This window comes from Leptodactylus fuscus, chromosome 1 (assembly GCF_031893055.1).
Source record: "Leptodactylus fuscus isolate aLepFus1 chromosome 1, aLepFus1.hap2, whole genome shotgun sequence".
Classification (NCBI taxonomy): domain Eukaryota; kingdom Metazoa; phylum Chordata; class Amphibia; order Anura; family Leptodactylidae; genus Leptodactylus; species Leptodactylus fuscus.
In genome coordinates this window covers 13,922,375-13,948,454 of record NC_134265.1, presented here as the reverse complement: position 1 = coordinate 13,948,454, position 26,080 = coordinate 13,922,375, and the positions used below count along the sequence as shown (strand labels likewise).

The window sequence follows — 26,080 nt, the reverse complement described above, 5'->3', positions numbered from 1 at the left end:
CACAGTGCCTCCATAATAGTGACAGCCACAGCGCCTCCATAATAGTGACAGCCACAGCGCCTTCATAATACTGACAGCGACAGTACATCCATAATGATGACAATCACTGTGCCCTCAAAGCAATGACAGCTATAGTGACAGCCACAGCGCCTCCATAATAGTGACAGCCAGAATGGTGATAGTCACAGTGCCTCTATAATAGTGACAGCCACAGTACATTCATAATGGAGGCAACTACAGTCAACAGATTTCTACATCATGTTTAGGAGCGTTATACACTGTGTTGTACACGACTGGGATAAGACACTCAGCTCTGCTACATTGCAGTGTGACTATATAAGAATGTACTCATCTCTGCTACATCCCAGGATCACTATATAGGAATGTACCTAGCTCTGTGTGTGAATATACAAGAATATACTCAGCTCTGCTACATCCCAGTGTGACTATACGGGAATGTACTCGGCTCTGCTACATCCCAATGTGACTATATAGAAATGTACTCGGATCTGCTACATCCCAGTGTGACTTTATAGGAATGTATTCAGCTCTGCTACATCCCAGTGTGCCTATATAGGAACGTACGCGGCTCTGTTGCATCCCAATGTGACTATATAGGAACGTACTCGGCTCTGCTACATTCCAGTGTGACTGTGACTATATAGGAACATACTCGGCTCTGCTACATCTCAGTGTGACTATGTAGGAATGTATTCAGCTCTGCTACATCCCAAGACAGACACTCCACCCTGCATGACACAGACACGTGATACTACTCACACAGGGAGACGCTGCAGGTAGTTCTGCTTTGCTCTTCTCCGCACGGGACTGTGGTGTAGAGGAGGGGGAGGGGGGCTCATAGGTCACTTGATCAGTTTCCTCGCCCGGAGGTCCCATGAGTGAGAGGTGGGAGGAAGAGACGCTGCAGAGAGCCTGGAGATCGGGACAGTGAGTCTTACAGAAAAAACACTCCAGGCAGAGCGGGACAATCTCCAAGTCGTTCGGGACGGCGGGAAAGGACTGCAAATGCGGGACTGTCCCACCAAAATCGGGACAGTTGGGAGGTATGATGTATATATTGTATGGAACTATGTGCAGTATAAACAATGGTTTATTATCTCTAAATTCAGCTCCAGACCATATAATATCAAGGATGGAATCGGAAAGGAACAAGATGGCGGAGAGAATATTAAATCTCACCCTAAAGATCATCTACCAGTTTACTGGAGAGGTGAGAGATTCTGATGATGTCATCATTACATCATTCTTATCTATAGTAATAACAGATGATAGGACTGGAGAGGTGATGGACTCTGGACATGTATGTAGTGAGATTTATTAATGTGTCTCCCCATAACCAGGATTACACAGTAGTGAAGAAGACCTCTAGTGGGCGCTGTCAGGATCCTCTGTATAAAAGATTTGAAAGAACTCTGAGCCTAATACCGGCGCCTCCACCTCCCCCCATAATACAGGAGGAGATCAATAAACAGAAGATCCTAGAACTCACCAACCAGATGATAGATCTGCTGATTGGAGAGGTGACACTGCTGGGAATGCTGGGACATTATACAGTAACTGGAGGGGTCGGGGTGATGACTGTATCATTGTGTTGTCAGGTTCCTGTAAGGTTTAAGTAGGGATGCAGTCCCCGTCTTCAAGCTGAATAATGGACTTCACACAGAAATGTGCAAATCAATTCACCATTTATTATGCAAAGTTGAGTAAACATTTTCGGTCAACATCTCTCTCTGCTATCGGAATCTTGCTACATGCGCTTCAATGCAGCGAGGGGGAATACCCTTATCCATTATCATACTAATTGGAATTTTTGAGGCCCGTGTGGGAACTTCTTGAGAGTCTGAGGAAGGTCATTGTTGACCGAAAACGTTTACTCAACTTTCCATAATAAATGGTGAATTGATTTGCACATATTTGTGTGAAGTCCATTATTCAGGTTCCTATAAGGTGTCAGGATGTCGCTGTCTATTTCTCCATACAGGAGTGGGATTATTTTGAAGGACATGAGGATCTTTACAAGGAAATCAAGGCAAAGGACCACCAGCCCTTGACATCAGCAGGTAATAGACATGACTATATACACATGGACTTCCATTATTTGTATCTACAGAATGAATTCAGTCCCTGACTGTGTTTCCTACAGGTAGATCCAGTAAGAGGACAACACCGGAGAGATGTCCCAGTCCTCTTCTTCCACAGGATGATCAGGTAGATGGAGATATTCCCTATGATGTGTAGACAGGCTGTGAAGTCCTTGTGGTCAGGCTTGGGTTCTCCAGCAGTATTAGATGGTTTGTACTTGTGTAATGAGAGGTGGAGATGGAGGATAAAGCTGACCATAGACATTACATGTTGTCTGGATCTTCTCACAATCTTCTGGCTATGGAGACTGCTGGTTGGAATAAGGAACCATCAGGTTGGATTTCTACAGATCTGATCCTTTATTTCCCCTGAGACAAACAACCCCGGATGTATCTGGTAGAATCTGATCTCCTTCACTGAGACAACATGAAGCAGGTCTAGCCATGACGAGTATACATGTGTATGAGGTCCACGTGGTTGTCATTGAGCCGTCATCTAATATCTATGTCCAGCTTCTAGGAGATCTGCAGCTACTTTTCTCAGATATCTCCTGCTCTATTCCCTACATCTGGTAACTTTTATCATATTTATTTTGCAGTCTTTCCATCAGAGTAATGATAATAATATGGATTCTACAGCCGTAATGATAGAAGAAGATTCCTATGTGAGAGGTGATGAGGAGGGTGAGGAGGACATTCCTACAGGTGACCGCCCAGGTGAGGAGTTACCCCAGTGTCACTGTACAATCTGTATCTTGTGTTGGATTTTATGAAGTGCTGTCAGATTTTTCCATGGTAAATTTCTCTATTTGACAAAAATGCAAATTAAAGGAGTTATTTGGTTTCTCATATTAACAGCCTATCCCTAAGATCTGCCATCATTATTAGTTTTGTAGGGTCTGATACCAATGACCCTCTCAGATAACTGTGGACCACACTGTCTCGGTACAGATTATGTATAAATATCGCGATCTGCGCTGCTCACTTGCCATACAAACTGTAGCGGTGAGTGTAAGCTCTTATTAAACTTCTCATTTCCTTTGAATCTTCAAGAGTAATCTGAAAACCGAGCTCTTCAGGAAAGCCTACAACCTCCTACCACTACACCACCATCCAGCTTGTACCATCACTGACTCCTTCCCCTCCGATCTTCCTTTGTAGATTGAAGGACTTTCTCTCCCATTATATCAGATGGTCACTAAGTTAGTACATTGTAGTTGCCTTTGTACGTAAACCCTTTCCATATGTACCAACCATGGAATTAATGTGCTCTGCTAATAAATAACACTCTCATTCTTTGGGATCTGGCAACAGTTGAGTTGGAGTATGGAGGCCTCGTGGTGAGCGCTTCGGTCCTGATGATTGAGCTGAATTTTGGTTATTTTCAATTCAATTAATTTCATTGCCCAGCTCAGCGATATGTGCAGGACATCCTGCGACCACATGTGTGTGAGGTGTTCTGTAAATATAGGGTGGACACCCCTTTTCTCCAGTTTATTTCTTGTCCTTCAGAAGGAGGATATTGGGAGCTTTTTTTTTTATTTCTGGTAATTTTAGAACCTCATCTGAGGGTATGAAGTGCCTAGAAGTGGTGCAAGACTCCATAGAGGAGTCAATGCTGAAGTCTGGTCATCTCCTCCTTTCCCCTGTACCTTTCTGGGATCCACCTTCTGTGGGACTCGGGTGGAGTACTGTTGCCTTGATGTGCTGGTGGTGGGGGTGATCTGCATGAGGTATCTTATGGTGGAGAGGACAAGGGCTGGCTGTATCTCTGGCTTTTGAGCCTCTTGTCCAGGGGTCTGCTGAGTGTGGAGAGGTTTCCTTCAGTGAGGTTTTCCAAAGAATTACACCGCCAGATTGCAACACTTTTTCAGTTGACCCAGTCGCAAGATTTATCGCTATTTAGACATTTATGTGACCAGCTTGGACTCCAGTATCAGCAATCTATGAGTGTGAAGGACCTATAGGCCCAGCTGCAACATCTGTGGGTCAATGAACTACAGGATACTCTACAGAACCTGTATATCTCTGTTTCCCACTGTATCTCATTTGATCTTATACATAATAGTTTTTCATTTACAGAAATTGCTTTGAGTGCAATAATAATGGGGAAGAAATGAATTAGTTTTGGGATTATGAAACCATTAGCTCTTAGAAAGCTAGCCCTGTACATACGGCCTGTGCACTCCAATATCTATCCTGCACATTCATGCTCAGTTCAACCGAGCAGTGCCTATGACCTGAACAGGGAGAGAGGGCCACAGAGAATTCACTGCAAAGACTTCTACCTTGTCCTTCATGACTTTCCTAAGGATACTGTGGATGTTGGGAAGTTGAGCTAAAGTGACCACCTGACCACAGGAGTGAGTAGTGTGAGGGGTTAATTCCAGTTCCTAAACTGTAACTTAGAAAAATAAGCTAACCACTAACCCTGAGCGTATAGCCAGAAGTAACAGATAAGATGCTTCCCCAGTAACACTGAGGCTTAAATTTTGACTAAATGTGCTGATCTTTGTGTCTATGTGCGTATTAGAATATATCTAGTTAAAACCAGTTTTTCGCTGCCCCTCCATACTACATGCTGGCGGATGTAAGTTACCATATTTGTACATCGCAATACGTGATGGCCATAACAAGACGCATAAAGTTCACAAGCTATGAAGTCAGTTCTAATCTCTTGTTTTGTCTGTCAGCCATTAACATGAAACCTGGAAGGTCATGGCATCCATTTCATCAGACTGTGCTAACATAATTACACACTAAAATGGATGACACGGACAACCATGTGTTAACTCATGTATTGTTTATTCATAGTGTGTAAACGCCCATTTTGTACTTTGACCAATGATAATTCATATTTCTGTATGATATAGCTTGTTATGCCTAAATTAGCATACAGGCATTATTTCTCTATAAAAGCTAAGTAATATGTAATAAACTTTGGAACATTCTGATTACGATACTTGAGTGTCTATCTGTTCTACGGGTACTCGTAATTACGTCATCAATTTGGACTACGACAACATATCCGGAGGCAGTTGCCCCTAACATTTGTGGCGCCCAACGTGGGGCACTTGGATGTCTGATATGCAGCCGATAGATGACCATCCACCCACCGACCGTTTCAGGTCCATCCGCTGAGGGACACCAGATGAACAGAACAGCACTGTAGGGTAAGCCCTTGTCTTGCCACTTTATCTTCTGGGTTCCCCTAGTGGTGAGTCTGCTGTGTTGATGGAAGGTTAGTTGCTGCATGTTTTTTTATGACACCTCGTGCCTTGTACTATTGTACATAGTCAGAAGAACCCGAGAAAGAGGGATATGTTGTCTGTAGAAGTTGAGCTCCTCCTTGCAGACATCTACATGGTTTATTTCGTACTGTTCTTGGCATATGTTTGTGTTCAAATCTATAAGAGTTCCCCAAAGCCTTGGTCACCCTTTTATCCTTAAGAGTTAAATTGCCCTAGACCCTCCCCTCAGAATGAAAGAGAAAGAAAGGAGTTTGGAGCTAGAGTTCGTGTTTTAACCACTTCAGTACCGGGCCAATTTGTGGTCCAGGACCAGACACATTTTAGGTTTATTTTGTATGTGCGCATTTGAGGTCTGTAACATTTTTCCCGTATGTCTCAGTCAACTAATTTTTGCGTCTTTTTTCAGGGACACATAGGGCTTTATTTTTATGTTATTTTTATTTTCGAATGTGTTTTAATTTTTTTTTATATCCAGGAAAATATAAACAAAATAGGAGGAAAATTGTGCCTGGTTTTCAATTTATTTATTTTTTTAAATTTAATAACACAAAGTGTCACTGAAAAACTTTATAATATAGTTTTTCCTCTCCGTTACGGTAATTTTTATTTTGTATGGTGTAGTCGGGGGTGGGGCTATAACCTTTAATAACGGCGTTTTATTAGCGTATTATTTATTTATTTTTTATTATTGTTTTATTTACATTTTTTTAAAACTTTTTTATTATACTTTTATTTTATTTTTTTTCCAGATTGTGTCCCCATAAGGTGATAAGAGACCTTTGGGGACATCTGATCACTTATTTTTTTTGTACTGGAGGCTGATTTCTCCTATAACTGGGGCTGCTACATTTAACCCCAGTTGCAGGAGAAATCCAGCCTGCTGCACGCTGTATATACAGCTTACTGAGCTGATCTGGGGTCCTGTAGGACCCAGCAGCTTTTGCAAGACTCTGCTCCCGGCGGATCATGTGTCCACCGGGTCAGAGGGCAGCTGATTTAGGGCAGCATCCATAGCTGTGTATACAGCGCTCATTGAGCGCTGTATACACAGCGATCGAGAAGGCAGGGGAGGTAATAAATCTGCCTTGTCTTCTCTCTGGGAGCAGGCTCCTACTGAAAGCAGCTGCACGATCTCCGTGCAGCTGCTTTGTTCTGACTGGACGTACAGGTACGTCCTGTCAGAACTAGGCAACCACTTCCCAGACGTATATAGTCTATGGGCGGTCCGGAAGTGGTTAAGTGACCCCGATAACTCTCCGTGACTCAACTCCAGGAGCCCAGAGCCAGAGTTTGTGTCTTAGCAGACCTCGATAACTCTCCGTAGCTCTCCGTGATCTACGTACTTCCGGGACCAGAGTTCGTGTCTTAAGAGACCCCGATAACTCTCCGTAGACAACTAACTATTCCCCATGAAAAGGAGGTCCAGAATTTGGGTTCTCCACTTCGACAAAAAAACAAAACACAAAGGAAAGTGCAGTGACCAGATGGGGGGAAGGGGGTAACTCTGCAGTTGGGATTTCGTGTTGCAGACAGTGCAGACTTGTCACGGTCTCTGGGCACGAGGGCACAGCGCTGGTCTTGTCCCATGTTACCACCATTGGTAGCGGTGATAAGGGAGCTGCACATAAGTTAATATTGATTGTTCCCCTGGGCGCTTCCCCTATACTATGCTGACTGGTCGACTCTAACAAAATGGACGTATTACAAAATACAAATCGTTTGTAGTTGTTAATACGTCCATTTTGTTAGGGTCAACTCTCCTAGCCTTTTTTATTATTATTACTGTGAAGACTGGCACATAACACTGAATATTTAGTATTGGAGTTATTTTGTTTAGGGTTGAACTTTTACTGAAAACTCTTCCAAGGGTGTGGAGACCCAGATGCTTAAACAGTTCCTTCAATAAGCAATAACAGGGTTCACCTAGTGGCACAACAAACTTCTGGGGTGCAGGGAAGACATAATAAAAGGTTTACCTAGCTCTTTAACGTTCAGTGTTACAGCCCTAAGGTGCATCTGAGTTCCTATTTGCCTCATAGGAGGATGCCCACCACCATACTAGCACACAGTATCCCCACTAACGTTACATGGTCCTGAAAATGCAGAGTTTTGGGGTGCAATAATCAGGGTGGCGGGATATTCTACAGGTCTGGCCTTGGTCCCTGAATCCTGTGATACTTGCTATGGAGCTTGTGTTCCAGAATGTTCTCTCCACAGTCTCATACTTCCAAAATGATGATGCCTGGCTTCATTCAGGGTGATGGCTAGGCAGACAGGGGACAGGATCTTCTGAATAGTTGGAGTATGTCAGCTCTCCTAACTTACTGGGTCTGTCTAGAACTTCAGATATTTGCACTAAGCTCACGGTTCACAGGATTTCACAACTCCACCATCTTCTCCTAACTCCACAATCCCCTCACTAACACACACAGGAAGTTCCTGTCAGGATACGGAGTCGCTGCGGTCTCCTTGCTGTACGGCGTCTCCCTGGGAGACGTGTTAGGAGTTCTATTGGGTGTGCTTAGGTCATTAAGGGTTAATCTTTTCCTTGCCTTCAGTCTCCATGCCATTAGCCATCAGCTGTGTTCTCTGCTGCTATTTAAACCCCACCCAGGCATGGATCCTTGCCAGCCATTCACTTTGTGTTTCCTGGTCCCCTGCTCAGTCTGATTCCCTGTCTGTTTGTATTCCATATGTTTCTTGGTTTTTAGACCCGGCTTGTATTTTTGACTATCCCTTGTCTTTTGATTTGGTACCTTTTATTATATCTCCTGGCTTGACCTCTTGCTCGTCTGACCTCGCCTTCTCTTCTGTGTCTTGCTGGGACTTGTGGTCCTCCCTGGTTCCATGCTGTTTAGTCTTTTGTTTTGCATTGCATTTACACTGTGCTTTCTGTTTAGGTGTGACCCCGTGACTCCAGTCCCTAGGACTTTCAGGGCCTCCTCTCCCCTTATCCTAGCCGCCGGATAGAAGTGTCAGGAGCCTTGGTAGGCGCACTTCAATTAGGAAGTGCATTGGTCTGCCTCATCTCAGATATTACAGCATAGTTATAGCTGCAGGGCCTGCGACCCCTTTTGTCATTAGTTGCACAGTGTTGCTTTCCCAGCTGTGTCACTTTGCACTGCCTGACCCTGACTCCAATCCTTACAGTTCCTGCAGGGGTATTACCATGGGAACCAGTAATCAGATGACTCCTCCCCTTTATGAGGTGATGTCCTCCTATTGGACATTTGGTTATTATTCAATCCTATGGAAGGTGTGATGTATGTATGAGACTCACTAGGTGGTGCTGTGTTGTGAGACTCAGGATCCCCTACTACGTCACACAGGTTACAAAACAATAGGAAATAGTACAATATAACAGAGATCACCCTCAGTCCAGGCACAGCCAGCTCTGGAATGACACAAACCTCTTCTCCTCATCTTCCTTTCCCTTTTCATGATGATCTGTCTTTCCCTGCTGCTGACACGTTTGGTGGCTTCCTCAAAGGGCTTCAGAAGGCGACACACTTCCCTCATGAACTTCCAATGGTGGATTTCAAAATAACACATTGTCTGTGTGATCTGCTTCAGAGAAACAAAAATGTTCATGCAACAAAAAATGGCCGCATAGCTTGGCTATAGACCGCACAGTTCAGAAAATTCCAGCAATAGTTACAGGAGGACTTAGAGAATCAAGCAATTCCACACAGGCAGGTTAGTGCTAGAATAGAATAGACATAGATAGGACAGGTTCATAGACAGTGACTGGAATCTGAGCTGCTGCTTACACACAGTTAACCCTCTCATTGCCCATAATATATTGTCAGACAGTACTTGCAATAGAGAAATTTAATCTCTATAAACATTCTTTAAACATATATATTTATTATTTATTTACTGAGAATAATCCCGCTAGTAAAAAAAACTGTTTTAAGGACTTTTTTGGGAAAGGGTTAACTTTTTTTTTAAATGAAATCCATACTGCTGTTTTAACGTCAAAGTCCTGCTGATTTTGCCTGCACAAATCTTAAAAAAACCCTCCATTTATTTATATTCAAGCTGTTTTTTGTTTATCCAATGTACCTCATAAAATAACTTTGTTCTATTCAAAAGTCATCATCTAAAATAATTTCTAGCTTGTGTAAATTTTAAAAAAAAATCTTTAAAAAAATCTTTAGGAATTTCATGTTTTGTTCTGCTCTGGTCTGGTTTCTGACCTATACACAGTTTGAAGAAACATCTCTGTTAATCTGAACAAAATATTTCAAGCCTTTCTCTTTGTGTGCGGAAATATAATTCTAGATATCGAAAATTATTCTCCTACAGCTAAGTCAAAAGAAGAGGTTATGAATTTTGGAAGGCCAAGATGGTGAATCTAAAGTAAACCCCCCAAAAAACTCATTCTTAACCCCCAGCTACCCTGCGTCCTTAAGAGATTAATAACTGAATTTTGCTACATGCCTTACAAAATTGAACTTGAACAATGGAGAGTCAAGGAGATCCAAATAGTGAACCGCACTCACTGGTCCAGGACCGAAGAAATAGCTGGAGAGATTTGCTTGAACTTTTATTGATAAAACAGCACAATGTGTTTCGGGCTCGATTGGCCCTTTTTCAAGTGCAAAACTTTTCCAGTCAGGCCAGATACATCATGAAAATCTCTACGGTCCCGGACCAGTGAACTCGGTTCCCTATTTGAGCTTCCTTGGCTCTCTATTGGTCTGCAACTGCTCAATTCTACGATGATGTTAGTGTTAGCCGCTGCCACTCTCGCCTTGGGTTAATCTACAAGTGATTTGGTTGTTGTGACTCCTTCACAACAACCAAAGATGAGAGGCCAACTGGTCATACTTACGGAAAGAAACATTTCTTTTTGTGATTCCCTATTTTTACCTCTTAATGGATCTACATGATGATATTGCTCGGTGTTCTCTTCTTTATTATGTTTTTGTAAAATTGGACTCGATGGAAGGATGGTTCAGTTTTCCAGCCTTACAAACTGTTAGTAGAAAAAGTAGTGACCGGCACACTGATGAACCAATGAAGATGGTGGTATAACCACACAAGTGGAAAACTGCAAGAGAACAACCTGGTGGCCAAACATTATGATCTTCTGGTCCGTGCTTGCAGGTCTATTGTTTTCCCACCTCTGATTAGTTACTAATTTATATTTTGAAAAATGCATTGCAATTTGTATGTAAATTTCTATTTGGATATATTATAAAAAAAATCTGTATAATTTCTATGGTTATATTATGCATAATAATTATATATAAAAATCTGTTTTCTTCTTGTCAGATGACTGTACCAGGAGCTCAGAGGGACATCTGATATCTACAGATTATACAGCAGAGGATCATGGTATCACACAAGATGAAGAACATGTCATTACCCCAGATATACCTTCAGCCCTTCACAGCAAAGATCTATCATCTGATCCTATTATAAATGTCCAATCTTCTGATTCATCACAGTTTGTGAAGCAAAATGAAAGTCATAGAACAGATGAACAACAAAGAACTCGCACAGGAGAGAAGCCACATTCATGTTTAGAATGTGGAAAATGTTTTACCAGTAAATCCAATCTTGTTGTACATCAGAGAATTCACACAGGGGAGAAGCCATATTCATGTTCAGAATGTGGGAAATGTTTTACCAGTAAATCCAATCTTGTTGTACATCAGAGAATTCACACTGGGGAGAAGCCATATTCATGTACTTTATGTGGGAAATGTTTTAACCAGAAATCTCCACTTGTTATGCATCAGAGAATTCACACAGGAGAGAAGCCATATTCATGTACTTTATGTGGGAAATGTTTTACCAGTAAACCCGATCTTGTTATACATCGGAGAACTCACACAGGAGAGAAGCCATATTCATGTCCTCTATGTGAGAAATGTTTTACCCAAAGATCACATCTTGTTATGCATCAGAGAATTCACACAGGAGAGAAGCCATATTCATGTACTTTATGTGGGAAATGTTTTGTCAGTAAATCCGATCTTGTTAAACATCAGAGAATTCACACAGGAGAGAAGCCATATTCATGTTCAGAGTGTGAGAAATGTTTTACTTCCAAATCAAACTTCATTAGACATCAAAAAGCTCATACGGGATAGAAGTCCTTTTTATGTTGAGAATTGTTTTTATATGAGCAGTTTTACAGTATATTTGTTGTGTTAATAAAATCCTTCATATATAATATTTTCTATCTTGATTTATTTTATGAAAGATAAACTAGTCTTGGTATTGAAATGATCATTTTCAGTATAAAATAGGGGAGATTAATCCTACTTGTAATTGGTTTCTCAGGAGTCCATCCTGACAGGAGGTAGTCCTCACAACCTCTTTAGGGACAGGTCCCTTAGGCCCAGGGTTCTCATGGTCTCCCTTATAGAGCATGTTGTTCTCCAGCAGAAGAAAGCAATTCTCTGTTGATGTTTTTCTGGCGTTTTCAGATCTTAGAGGAGGGACAAGACTTGATCTTGGTCTATTAATGTGGATTGTGTGTCGGCTACTAACAGAAAGTCGTCCAAGTATGAGACAATTATGTCTGGATAACAAATCGTAGGTCAATAAAACACATAACTGCATTTTGGCTTATGAAGTGGAACAAATTTAATCCAACTTGAATTTTAATTACTTGACCCATCTCTTTTGAATAGGGACCTTTGGAGGATTCTTCGTTCAGAAGATCTCTGAGAAGATTTTGGGATTGAAAAGACATCAACTGAATTACCTCAGGAGGAAGACACAGATGTTTTATTTTGTAACCCTTGGAAGTCTAAAGGATCCAAAGATTTTGAGTTCTATTGCTCCATTGAGGGTAATACTGAATCAGTCATCCTCACACACTGTTGGCATCAATGATTATTGGAGGCAGATGTATTGTTGGAGATAGGAAGGGAACCTCTTACTTTACCCCTTTTAGGATAACTCCAGCTCCTTGATTGTCACTTTCCTCTGTTGTTGGAGGATGGGGCTTTGTGATGACAGGAGCCCCACTTGTGTATATATCATTACTGCATTCTATTGTTCATGTCTATAGTGTTAATGACTGTAGTATTTATACATGTGACATCAGTATATTACATTGGTAAGATGTCCGGATAAGTCAGGTTTATTGCTTTACAACCAGATGTCCCTAACAAAACCCAGATGTTTTTGAGGTGGAGATGACATGAGTGTGCGAGCAATTGGATATGGGGGTTGAAGGAAAGGTCTGAGTCAAACACAACCCCGAGGCAGCGGCATGTTGCCTAGGAGTTATAGTAAGGCCTGAGACTGCAATGGATATATCAGGGACAGATCTGCTCACGGCCGCTTGTGCTTTCCTTTCTGTGGATGCGGTTGTGAACAGGACCAGGGATTGGTAAGTGAGGTCATGAGAAAAATCAAATCAGATGTAGATGATATGTGTACCAGAACATTATTAAAGTATTGAAAAAAGTATTAGGGGATTTGTTTACACTTAAAATATAATTTTTAATAAATAAGTTAAGATTGGGTAACAAAATCAAATATCAGAAAAATATATTCAAATACACCTAGTTTAAAGTGTGTGTGTATTGTCAAAGGTGTGGGGGAACCTGAAGTTAGAGGAGTAGCACCATATCACCTTGGAGTAGTTAACACCCCATTGACCAAAATTTCTAAAACCCAGGAGTCCCAATTATTCAGCAGGCAGACTATGCCTTCACCTGCAGGGACAATGCTCCCTGGGAGAAAGAGACTGAGCAAACTAACTGGGGTATTATTGACTCTGTCTATAATAAAGCGCTACAACAATTTTTCCCATAGGTATTCACACACAACACACGATTCAATTAGAGTGGCTATAGAGCCACCGATTAGCTGTCTGATGCGTTTCTGCTATGCATTGCTCATCAGAGGCATAGTGATTTGAACATGTCATATGAAAGCGCAATCACGAGCATGTGGCGCCGGGTTGGCTCAGATGGTAAGCCGCGAATGGCACTTGGAACACAGGGGATTTAAGTCCTAGGCTCCTCCCCTTCTTCATACGTCAGCTGTGGGCGCAACCAATCAACAACGGACACACCCACCCGTGACGTCAGGAGCGTCACGCCTCTAGGGGCATAGCAACAATATCTCCTAGCAACGCCTATAGCGTCCTTCATCGCTGCCAGACCGCACATCGCGGAGTACTATGTAAACAGGAACCTCATGAAAAATCAAGGTAAGTAGGATATATGGACCAGAGAGGAGTGTTAAAAGCAAAAAGACCAATCCCACAGTATAATACTGGAGCACCCCTCCAAAAATGTGGCTGACATAGATGGCCATAACGGCGCTGGAACACATCCGACTATATGTAAAAAACAGTGACGCACACGGCCAACATGATCGCCATTATCATTAGTTCAAGCCGAATATACGGAACATAGTGGTCACAATACTGCACCATATAAAAAATGCACAGATGTCTCTTGTGCAGACCCCCCAAGCATTAACAAATAGAGGGTTTATTAAGTCACCTCCTCCAATTCAGAACTCAGGGTGATATTGCATGATATAGTAATACACAGTAAACACCACACTAGAGGAACAAGGCATAAGATATATATTCATTCAATCAACTCGGGTGGACAGTGTCAAAAATATCCACCGGGTCTCACGTTGGATCACTTTCTTATCACAGTCTCCTCCTCTAGGGGATCTATATACTTTTTCAATCCCCTGAAATTCAAGATGTCTATTGTCACCATCGTGTTTTTCTCTAACATGACGGGAGATGGGGGTAGGTTCCTCTCTTTGGATGTCAGTGATGTGCTCGCTAATCCTCCTGCGGAACTCCCGTGTTGTCTTACCGACATACTGGAGTCCGCAGGAGCAGGTCACCAGGTACACCACTCCTGTGGTTTTGCAGTTTATAAAGCTACGAATTTTATAGCTTTGTTTTGTATTTGTAGATGTCACATTATTGCCTTTCTTGATGAAGGAAGAGGCCTTACAACTACCACACGGAAAAGTCCCCACTAGATCTCTACTCATGCTAGATAACCATGTCTCTGGTCCACCGCTGGGGGCCAAATTTCTTTGCACCAGTTTGTCTTTAAGGCTGTATTCACACAGAGTAACGCCAGGCGTTTTTTGTGTACTTTTTGCACATAGCGCCGCGTTAACGCCGCGTAGCGCCGGTCAACGCCACCGCAAAATAGCGCGATGTTAACGCGGCGCTACGCGGCGCTATGTGCAAAAAGCACACAAAAAACGCCTGGCGTTACTCTGTGTGAATACAGCCTAAGGCCTGAGACTGCAATGAATATATCAGGGACAGATCTCCTGTGCTTCCCCTTCTGTGGATGCGGCTGTGAACAGGACCAGGGATTGGTGAGGTCATGGGCTCATGACAGATGTAATGTGACCCAGATCGGCGTTATTATGATGTCTGGTCTAACATTGAAGAGATCTGCGGGGAGTGCGTTGGAGCCCGGAAGAGGTAAGTAACAGTGTTTTTTATGTTACTTTTTCCCCCTGGGTCTCTTATTATTATAATCTGAGGTCTGTAAAGACCCCAGAGTATAAATGTTCATGAGTGGTCCACAATGGGGCATTATACTGTGTGCAGGGGCCACTATGGGGAATAATACTGCGTGTAAGGGCCACTATTGCACATAATACTGTAGGGGCACTATGGGGAATAATGGTGTGTGCAGGAATGCGGTTTGTGCAGGGGAAGGCGGGTCAGGGGGCTTGGAGAGCCCCATGTCATATGTTCGCCTTGAGACCACTCCATTCCTAGTTATGCCACTTCTACAGGTAGAGCAGGAAACCACACTCCCTGACTTGGCCCATACAGTGACCCCTTCAGTATCCCCCTCCCATACAGTGGCCCTAGATTGTTCTGTGACACATAACTAAAAACCTATAAAATTGTCTGTGAGAGGATACGACAAGAGAAGAGCAAAACCCCTAAAATGAGGTTTTCTGCATATTTGGTTGTCAGATTTACATGTGCTAATCCAGCCTTAGGCTACATTCAGACCCCAGAGTATAATGATTGTTGGACCAGGAGAGGTGAGGCAACATAAAAAATATTATTACTTATCTCTCCTGGGCTCTGGAAGGCTTTGGGCCTGATGGTGACATCACGTGGGCTGGTGTCATTATGCGTCGCAATACCAGCCGGAGTCAGGTGACATCTGGTCTAACGCTGAGGAGATCTATGTGGACTGCACTGGAGCCCGGGAGAAGTAAGTAACTTTGTTTTTAATGTTTGTATCCTCCCCTGGGTCTCCGATTATTATATTCTGGCGTCTGTCAAATTTTTGCCTTGGGGCCCCGCAATTCCTAGTTACAGCACTGACAAGATCCATATGAAGGACATGTCATTACCCCAGATATACCCTCAGCCTTTCATAGCAAAGATATTTCACCCAGAAATCAGTTATAGTTAGATATCAGAGAATTCACACAGGGGAGAAGCTATATTCATGTTCAGAATATGAGGAATGTTTTCATCATACATTGTCTTTTTCACCATAAAATCGCACAGGAGAGAAATCATTTTCATTCACAGAATATGGGAAATGTCATCGCCTTAAATCCACTGTTATCATCAAAGAATTCACACAGGAGAGAAGCCATTTGCTTGCTCAGGATGTGGTCAATGTTTTACCTGGAAATCAAATGTTGTTAGAGGTCAGAGAATTCACACAGGAGAGAAGCCATATTCATGTTCACAAATTGGTGAATGTTTTATTATGAACACAGATCTTATTTGGCATCAGAGAGGTCACAAAATTAATTTCCATAATCAGAATATGTCAAATATTTTACCCAGAAGCCTAGTTTTGTCAAACCTCAATGAACCCACACAGGGGAGAAGGGGAGAAATCAGACCTTGCCAAATATCAGATATCACAGCGTATTGTACGTGAAAAGTGAACTGGGGTGAATTCACATTTGTCAGGTTTATTGCAGACAGGTCGTCCAATACTTGTGATTAGGGTTACAGATATCGATGTAATTGTCACTGACCCTCCTCATTCAGCTCAATCCTCCCTAATCTTACAGAAAATAACTCGGCAAAACACTTTCATGTCCTAAATACCGGGAATATTTTTCTATATATCACATTTTATACATCCAAAAACTCGCACAGGGCAGGAGATATTTTATATATTTTTTCTATATTTAACCCCTTCCTGCCACCAGCATTTTTAAATTTTTGTTTTTTAGTTTTGGCTCCCCGCCTTCCAATCCCCATAACTTTGTTATTTTTCTGCTCACAGAGCCATATGAGGGCTTGGTGTTTGTGGGACAAATTTTTCTTCATAATGGTCCCAATTATTATTCTGTACAATGTTCTGGGAAGCCGGAAACAAAATTCAGATTGTTTGTGCGACTTAGGCCCTATTCACATCTGTGTTCGGGCCAAATAGTACAGGCTGCATAAAGCAACAAGTAATAGAAGAAAATGCCAGAGAAGCCTGTAATGGTAATGGATCACTAGCCTTAATTCCAGTAAAATGGTGCTCTACTACATCTCTGCTACATACACGTCATACACAGAAAGCTCTGCTATGTACACGTCACACACAGACAGCTCTACTACGTACACGTCACACACAGACAGCTCTACTACATACACGTCACACACAGACAGCTCTACAACATACATATAACTTCAGAGATAAGTCTATAAGTTTTGTGATTGATAAGAGCAACGGACAGTAAATAACGTCAGTGTGAACATTGCCTAACAGTCACAGGAGGCAGCGCCACCTACTGGATCCACAGTAGACCAGGCAGATCTTTATATTACCCGCTCCATTCCAGCATTCACCCTATCTTCACCTTTAACAACTGATCATGTGACTCCTTGACATCACATGACTGTGACATCATCAGAGGTTTTTAAAGTTAACTGAGGCCAGACATGTGACATCATCAGAGGTCCTGTAACCACGGCTGCTGTACAGGAGGAGGTAGGTGGTTGCTCACAGGCCTAGCAGGATTATTATGGGGCTCTTCACTACTATCTGACACCTGCTCTGGGATCTTTTGGGGATTCTCTGATGGGTCACGTTATGGGGCAGTTTTATCAAATGGTCTCTGTTGCCCATAAGTCTGCGGCCCCGTGGGTTTAGTATTTGGTGACATCTCCTCCATTATACTATTACTGTATATCACAGCGGGTCAGTCACCAGCAAGTGCCCCAGAGACTAACCTGCTGCGTGTATGTCCTGTGTGAACGGAGCCAAGAAGGATGTATCACTGCCTGTACCACGGGGAGATTTACTAAGCAAAATACTCCACAATTCTGCCCTCATTTCCCCCATATAACCTCTAAGGGTATCCGGCATGCCTATCAGTTCCTCTCCGGTGTGGTGCACATGAGCGGGTAGGAAACTGATGCTAGAACGAATCTTATAGTTTTCTATGGGATTGTTTCTGACACAAGAGTCCTCAGTTCTGGCGACAATTTGGGCCTCATCCTGCAATATTTTCCATCCGGCTCCTTTAATATTTCTGCAGCGTCGGATTGTTGTTCTGCGCAGTCTATGTACGGTAGTGACGCTGGTAATGGCCGGCTTTATCACTGTAACCGAGCAGAGGTTACTCTCCTGGGCCCGGCAGCTCCTCCTGTAAGTGCTGCGGCCCGAACCGAAGGCCTAGTAGTGAAGCTGCAATTACTACACTGGAGCAGGGGGCTGTCTGGGGTCCGGGCCCTGCCTCTGGCACTTGCATTTGGCAGCAGGTAGGATAAACCTCCAGCCAACTGTCCCTCTATCATAGCCCCGATCCCCTTCATGGCAACGGATCGGTAATCATGCCTTCATACATGTGAGCTCTTGTGCAGGCAGCAGGGATGATTGCTGATCCGTCCTGCCGCTTAGTGTAAAGGATGAGAACTTGGGGACATAATGTAAATTATGTATGGGGGCACTAATGGGGAATTATACTATGGGTGGCGAGATACTAAGGAGGCACAATAATGGGGCATTATATTATGTGGGGTCACTAGTGCCCCAACTGTATAATGCTAATAAATGCCCCCCCACACACACAGTATAATGTTCGTTAGTTGCCCCCCCACCGTATAATGCCATGTTAGTTGCCCACTCACAGTATAATGCCATGTTAGTCAGCCCAGTCCTAATACTAATTTTTCTAGTCTAATCCTGGGGTACATCTTATAGTCAGACGCGTCTTTTTGCCTGAACAATACCATAAATGGACGAGTTCTGCTCAGACCTTTATTGTTGGCTGATTCCTGTCTACAGACCTTTACTAAAACTAGTTGAGTTCCCCTACTCTATTGTCCTCGGCAGCCCATCATGGAAAAACTGAAGGTTTTGAGCAAAATTTGTTTTAAAAAAAAATTATAAAAAAAAAAGCCTGATGACAAAAACCCTGACTAAAATACAGGCGCAGGTGTGAACCGAGTCTTATTTATGTGATCTTACCCTAAGACTGACCGTACTAATATGTAACCCCACCAAAACATACACCTTCCCCGGATCCCATATAACATTAAGTAAATAAAAACACAGACAGCATTTATGGATAAATAGTGGAGGTCGGCCACAGCTTTATTGAATGGAAATTACACATATGAGCAGAACCTTGATAATCCCGATGACCTATATGACGCGTCACCAGGATGCCCCGACACCATTACCGGTGTGCATGCCGGAGATGTTTTAACGGGTGACGCGTCTATCTTGACCTGATGACCGTCTCCTTTCTCCGGATGCAGATCTGAGTTTAGACCGGGACATACCTCCCGCCGACCGGGACCGCAGGACAGGACACCGAATCTGTGAATGTCCCGCGGAAATCGCTACGGTTGGGAGGTATGCTGCTGCAGTCCTATGTAACATGACATAACACAGTGTGATACTTGTAACTGCAACTCATCAATGCATGTAACAGCGCCCCCACAGCGAACTCTAAGTAATGCAGCCACAGCACCTCCACAATGGCTCAACAATGCTGATAACCAATGACAGCCACAGTGCCTCCATAATAGTGACAGCCACAGCGCCTCCATAATAGTGACAGCCACAGTGCCTCCATAATAGTGACAGCACAGCGCCTCCATAATAGTGACAGCCACAGCGCCTCCATAATAGTGACAGCCACAGCGCCTCCATAATAGTGACAGCACAGCGCCTCCATAATAGTGACAGCCACAGCGCCTTCATAATAGTGACAGTCACAGCGCCTCCATAATAGTGACAGCACAGCGCCTCCATAGTAGTAACAGCCACAGCGCCTCCATAATAGTGACAGCACAGCGCCTCCATAATAGTGACAGCCACAGCGCCTTCATAATAGTGACAGTCACAGCGCCTTCATAATAGTGACAGCACAGCGCCTCCATAATAGTGACAGCACAGCGCCTCCATAATAGTAACAGCCACAGCGCCTTCATAATAGTGACAGTCACAGCGCCTCCATAATAGTGACAGTCACAGCGCCTCCATAATAGTGACAGCGACAGTACATCCATAGTAATGACAATCACTGTGCCCTCAAAGCAATGACAGCTATAGTGACAGCCAGAATGGTGATAGCCACAGCGCCTCTATAATAGTGACAGCCACAGCGCCTCCATAATAGTGACAGCTACAGTACATTCATAATGGAGGCAACTACAGTCAACAGATTTCTACATCATGTTTAGGAGCATTATACACTGTGTTGTACACGACTGGGATAACACACTCAGCTCTGCTACATTGCAGTGTGATTATATAAGAATGTACTCATCTCTGCTACATCCCAGGATCACTATATAAGAATGTACCTAGCTCTGTGTGTGAATATACAAGAATATACTCAGCTCTGCTACATCCCAGTGTGACTATATAGGAATGTATTCAGCTCTGCTACATCCCAGTGTGACTGTGCCTATATAGGAACGTACACGGCTCTGCTACATCCCAGTGTGACTGACTATATAGGAACGTACCCGGCTCTGCTGCATCTCAACGTGACTATATAGGAATTACTCAGCTCTGCTACATCCCAGTGTGACCATATAAGAATGCATTCAGCTCTGCTACATCCCAACACAGACAGACAGACACACACACTCCACCCTGCATGATACAGACACATGTTACTACTCACACAGGGAGACGCTGCAGGTAGTTCTGCTTTGTAGAGGAGGGGGAGGGGGGCTCATAGGTCACTTGATCAGTTTCCTCGCCCGGAGGTCCCATGAGTGAGAGGTGGGAGGAAGAGACGCTGCAGAGAGCCGGGAGATCGGGACAGTGAGTCTTACAGAAAAAACACTCCGGGCAGAGTGGGACAATCTCCAAGCCGTTCGGGACGGCGGACAAGGACTGCAAATGCGGGACTGTCCCACCAAAATCGGGACGGTTGGGAGTTATGATGTATATATTGTATGGGACTATGTGCAGTATAAACAATGGTTTATTATCTCTAAATTCAGCTCCAGACCATATAATATCAAGGATGGAATCGGAAAGGAACAAGATGGCGGAGAGAATATTAAATCTCACCCTAGAGATCATCTACCAGCTTACTGGAGAGGTGAGAGATTCTGATGATGTCATCATTACATCATTCTTATCTCTAGTAATAACAGATGATAGGACTGGAGAGGTGATGGACTCTGGACATGTATGTAGTGAGATTTATTAATGTGTCTCCCCATAACCAGGATTACACAGTAGTGAAGAAGACCTCTAGTGGGCGCTGTCAGACTCCTGTGTATGAAGGATATGGAGGAATCCTGAGCCTAATCTTGGGACCTCCACCTCACCCCCTGATACAGGAGGAGATCAATAGACAAAAGATCCTAGAAGTCATCAACAAGATGCTGGAGCTGCTGACTGGAGAGGTGACACTGCTGGGAATGCTGGGACATTATACAGTAACTGGAGGGTCGGGGTGATGACTGTATCATTGTGTTGTCAGGTTCCTGTAAGGTTTAAGTAGGGATGCAGTCCCCGTCTTCAAGCTGAATAATGGACTTCACACAGAAATGTGCAAATCAATTCACCATTTATTATGCAAAGTTGAGTAAACATTTTCGGTCAACATCTCTCTCTGCTATCGGCATCTTGCTACATGCGCTTCAATGCAGCGAGGGGGAATACCCTTATCCATTATCATACTAATTGGAATTTTTGAGTCCCGTTTGGGAACTTCTTGAGAGTCTGAGGAAGGTCATTGTTGTCCGAAAACGTTTACTCAACTTTCCATAATAAATGGTGAATTGATTTGCACATATTTGTGTGAAGTCCATTATTCAGGTTCCTATAAGGTGTCAGGATGTCGCTGTCTATTTCTCCATACAGGAGTGGGATTATTTTGAAGGACATGAGGATCTTTACAAGGAAATCAAGGCAAAGGACCACCAGCCCCTCACATCAGCAGGTAATAGACATGACTATATACACATGGACTTCTATTATTTGTATCTACAGAATGAATTCAGTCCCTGACTGTGTTTCCTACAGGTAGATCCAGTAAGAGGACAACACCGGAGAGATGTCCCAGTCCTCTTCTTCCACAGGATGATCAGGTAGATGGAGATGTTCCCTATGATGTGTAGACGGGCTGTGAAGTCCTTGTGGTCAGTCTTGGGTTCTCCAGCAGTATTAGATGGTTTGTACTTGTGTAATGAGAGGTGGAGATGGAGGATAAAGCTGACCATAGACATTACATGTTGTCTGGATCTTCTCACAATCTTCTGGCTATGGAGACTGCTGGTTGGAATAAGGAACCATCAGGTTGGATTTCTACAGATCTGATCCTTTATTTCCGCTGAGACAAACAACCCCGGATGTACCTGGTAGAATCTGATCTCCACTGTCACAACCTGAAGCAGGTCTAGCCATGCCGAGTATACATGTGTATGAGGTCCCCGTGGTTGTCATTGAGCCATCACCTAATATCTATGTCCAGCTTCTAGGAGATCTGCAGCTACTTTTCTCAGATCTCTCCTGCTCTATTCCCTACATCTGGTAACTTTTATCATATTTATTTTGCAGTCTTTCCATCAGAGTAATGATAATAATATGGATTCTACAGCCGTAATGATAGAAGAAGATCCCTATGTGAGAGGTGATGAGGAGTGTGAGGAGGACATTCCTACAGGTGACTGCCCAGGTGAGGAGTTACCCAGTGTCACTGTACAATCTGTATCTTGTGTTGGATTTTATGAAGTTCTGTCAGATTTTTCCATGGTAAATTTCTCTATTTGACAAAAATGCAAATTAAAGGAGTTATTTGGTTTCTCATATTAACAGCCTATCCCTAAGATCTGCCATCATTATTAGTTTTGTAGGGTCCGATACCAATGACCCTCTCAGATAACTGTGGACCACACTGTCCCGGTACAGGTTATGTATAAATATCGCGATCTGCGCTGCTCACTTGCCATACAAACTGTAGCGGTGAGTGTAAGCTCTTATTAAACTTCTCATTTGCTTTGAATCTTCAAGAGTAATCTGAAAACCGAGCTCTTCAGGAAAGCCTACAACCTCCTACCACTACACCACCATCCAGCTTGTACCATCACTGACTCCTTCCCCTCCGATCTTCCTTTGTAGATTGAAGGACTTTCTCTCCCATTATATCAGAAGGTCACTAAGTTAGTTCATTGTAGTTGCCTTTGTACGTAAACCCTTTCCATATGTACCAACCATGGAATTAATGTGCTCTGCTAATAAATAACACTCTCATTCTTTGGAATCTGACAACAGTTGAGTTGGAGTATGGAGGCTTCGTGGTGAGTGCTTCGGTCCTGATGATTGAGCTGAATTTTGGTTATTTTCAATTCAATTAATTTCATTGCCCAGCTCAGCGATATGTGCAGGACATCCTGCGACCACGTGTGTGAGGTGTTCTGTAAATATAGGGTGGACACCCCTTTTCTCCAGTTTATTTCTTGTCCTTCAGAAGGAGGATATTGGGAGCTTTTTTTTTTTATTTCTGGTAATTTTAGAACCTCATCTGAGGGTATGAAGTGCCTAGAAGTGGTGCAAGACTCCATAGAGGAGCCAATGCTGAAGTCTGGTCATCTCCTCCTTTCCCCTGTACCTTTCTGGGATCCACCTTCTGTGGGACTCAGGTGGAGTACTGTTGCCTTGATGTGCTGGTGGTGGGGGTGATCTGCATGAGGTATCTTATGGTGGAGAGGACAAGGTCTGGCTGTATCTCTGGCTTTTGAGCCTCTTGTCCAGAGGTCTGCTGAGTGTGGAGAGGTTTCCTTCAGTGAGGTTTTCCAAAGAATTACACCGCCAGATTGCAACACTTTTTCAGTTGACCCAGTTGCAAGATTTATCGCAATTCAGACATTTATGTGACCAGCTTGGACTCCAGTATCAGCAATCTATGAGTGTGAAGGACCTATAGGCCCAGCTGCAACATCTGTGGGTCAATGAACTACAGGATACTCTACAGAACCTGTATATCTCTGTTTCCAACTGTATCTCATTTGATCTTATCCATAAATGTTTCATTCATTTACAGAAATTGCTTTGAGTGCAATAATAATGGGGAAGAAATGAATTAGTTTTGGGATTATGAAACCATTAGCTCTTAGAAAGCTAGCCCTGTACATACGGCCTGTGCACTCCAATATCTATCCTGCTCATTCATGCTCAGTTCAACCGAGCAGTGCCTATGACCTGAACAGGGAGAGAGGGCCACAGAGAATTCACTGCAAAGACTTCTACCTTGTCCTTCATGACTTTCCTAAGGATACTGTGGATGTTGGGAAGTTGAGCTAAAGTGACCACCTGACCACAGGAGTGAGTAGTGTGAGGGGTTAATTCCAGTTCCTAAACTGTAACTTAGAAAAATAAGCTAACCACTAACCCTGAGCGTATAGCCAGAAGTAACAGATAAGATGCTTCCCCAGTAACACTGAGGCTTAAATTTTGACTAAATGTGCTGATCTTTGTGTCTATGTGCGTATTAGAATATATCTAGTTAAAACCAGTTTTTCGCTGCCCCTCCATACTACATGCTGGCGGATGTAAGTTACCATATTTGTACATCGCAATACGTGATGGCCATAACAAGACGCATAAAGTTCACAAGATATGAAGTCAGTTCTAACCTCTTGTTTTGTCTGTCAGCCATTAACATGAAACCTGGAAGGTCATGGCATCCATTTCATCAGACTGTGCTAACATAATTACACACTAAAATGGATGACACGGACAACTATGTGTTAACTCATGTATTGTTTATTCATAGTTTGTAAACGCCCATTTTGTACTTTGACCAATGATAATTCATATTTCTATATGATGTAGCTTGTTATGCCTAAATTAGCATACAGGCATTATTTCTCTATAAAAGCTAAGTAATATGTAATAAACTTTGGAACATTCTGATTACGATACTTGAGTGTCTGTCTGTTCTACGGGTACTCGTAATTACGTCATCAATTTGGACTACGACAACATATCCGCAGGCAGTTGCCCCTAACATTTGTGGCGCCCAACGTGGGGTACTTGGATGTCTGATATGCAGCCGATAGATGACCATCCACCCACCGACCGTTTCAGGTCCATCCGCTGAGGGACACCAGATGAACAAAACAGCACTGTAGGGTAAGCCCATGTCTTACCACTTTATCTTCTGGGTTCCCCTAGTGGTGAGTCTGCTGTGTTGATGGAAGGTTAGTTGCTGCATGCTTTTTTATGACACCTCGTGCCTTGTACTATTGTACGTAGTCAGAAGATCCCGAGAAAGAGGGATATGTTGTCTGTATAAGTTGAGCTCCTCCTTGCAGACATCTACATGGTTTATTTCGTACTGTTCTTGGCATATGTTTGTGTTCTAATCTATAAGAGTTTCCCGAAGCCTTGGTCACCCTTTGATCCTTAAGAGTGAAATTGCCCTAGACCCCTCCCCTCAGAAAGAAAGGAGTTTGGAGCTAGAGATCGTGTTTTAAGTGACCCCGATAACTCTCCTTGACTCAACTCCAGGAGCCCAGAGCCAGAGTTTGTGTCTTAGCAGACCTCGATAGCTCTCCGTGACCTACGTACTTCCGGGACCAGAGTTCGTGTCTTAAGAGACCCCGATAACTCTCCGTAGACAACTAACTATTCCCCATGAAAAGGAGGTCCAGAATTTGGGTTCTCCACTTCGACAAAGAAACAAAACACAAAGGAAAGTGCGGTGACCAGATGGGGGAAAGGGGTAACTCTGCAGTTGGAATTTCGGGTTGCAGACAGTGCAGACTTGTCACAGTTAGAGATGAGCGAACACTAAAATGTTCGAGGTTCGAAATTCGATTCGAACAGCCGCTCACTGTTCGAGTGTTCGAACGGGTTTCGAACCCCATTATAGTCTATGGGGAACATATACTCGTTAAGGGGGAAACCCAAATCCGTCTCAGGAGGGTCACCAAGTCCACTATGACACCACAGGAAATGATGCCAACACCTCTGGAATGACACTGGGACAGCAGGGGAAGCATGTCTGGGGGCATCTAACACACCAAAGACCCTCTCTTACCCCAACATCACAGCCTAACAACTAAACACTTTACACATTCCAAAAAACCTCTATCAAAGAGGTGCTGGCGGTGCTGAAATTCATCAGCTTGGGGGACAGACAGCACAGTGCCTCCGAGGTCAGGGATGCCATCCTGGCTGAGATGGCATTTTTTTTCCCTGCTACACCTGGGGCCTGGCATGTTTACACCTGTGATAATGGACGGAACCTGGTAGCAGATGTGGAGCTTGCAAGACTCAAACACGGTCCACACATGGC

General features: G+C 43.4%; 2 protein-coding genes across 2 annotated transcripts in view; both read left to right on the top strand.

The window, feature by feature from the left end:
- Positions 1-26,080, top strand: part of LOC142195595 (uncharacterized) — a 704,678-nt gene that overhangs the window by 522,959 nt on the left and 155,639 nt on the right. Inside the window, 1 exon segment of the mRNA XM_075265539.1 lies at positions 10,889-11,434. Coding sequence (XP_075121640.1) covers positions 10,889-11,434 — 546 coding nt within the window.
- Positions 1,154-4,444, top strand: LOC142189100 (uncharacterized). The gene is made up of 6 exons (XM_075262126.1): positions 1,154-1,231; positions 1,362-1,574; positions 1,958-2,081; positions 2,165-2,229; positions 2,702-2,819; positions 4,320-4,444. The coding sequence occupies exons 1-6, from the start codon at positions 1,154-1,156 to the stop codon at positions 4,442-4,444; spliced, it is 723 nt and encodes a 240-aa protein (XP_075118227.1).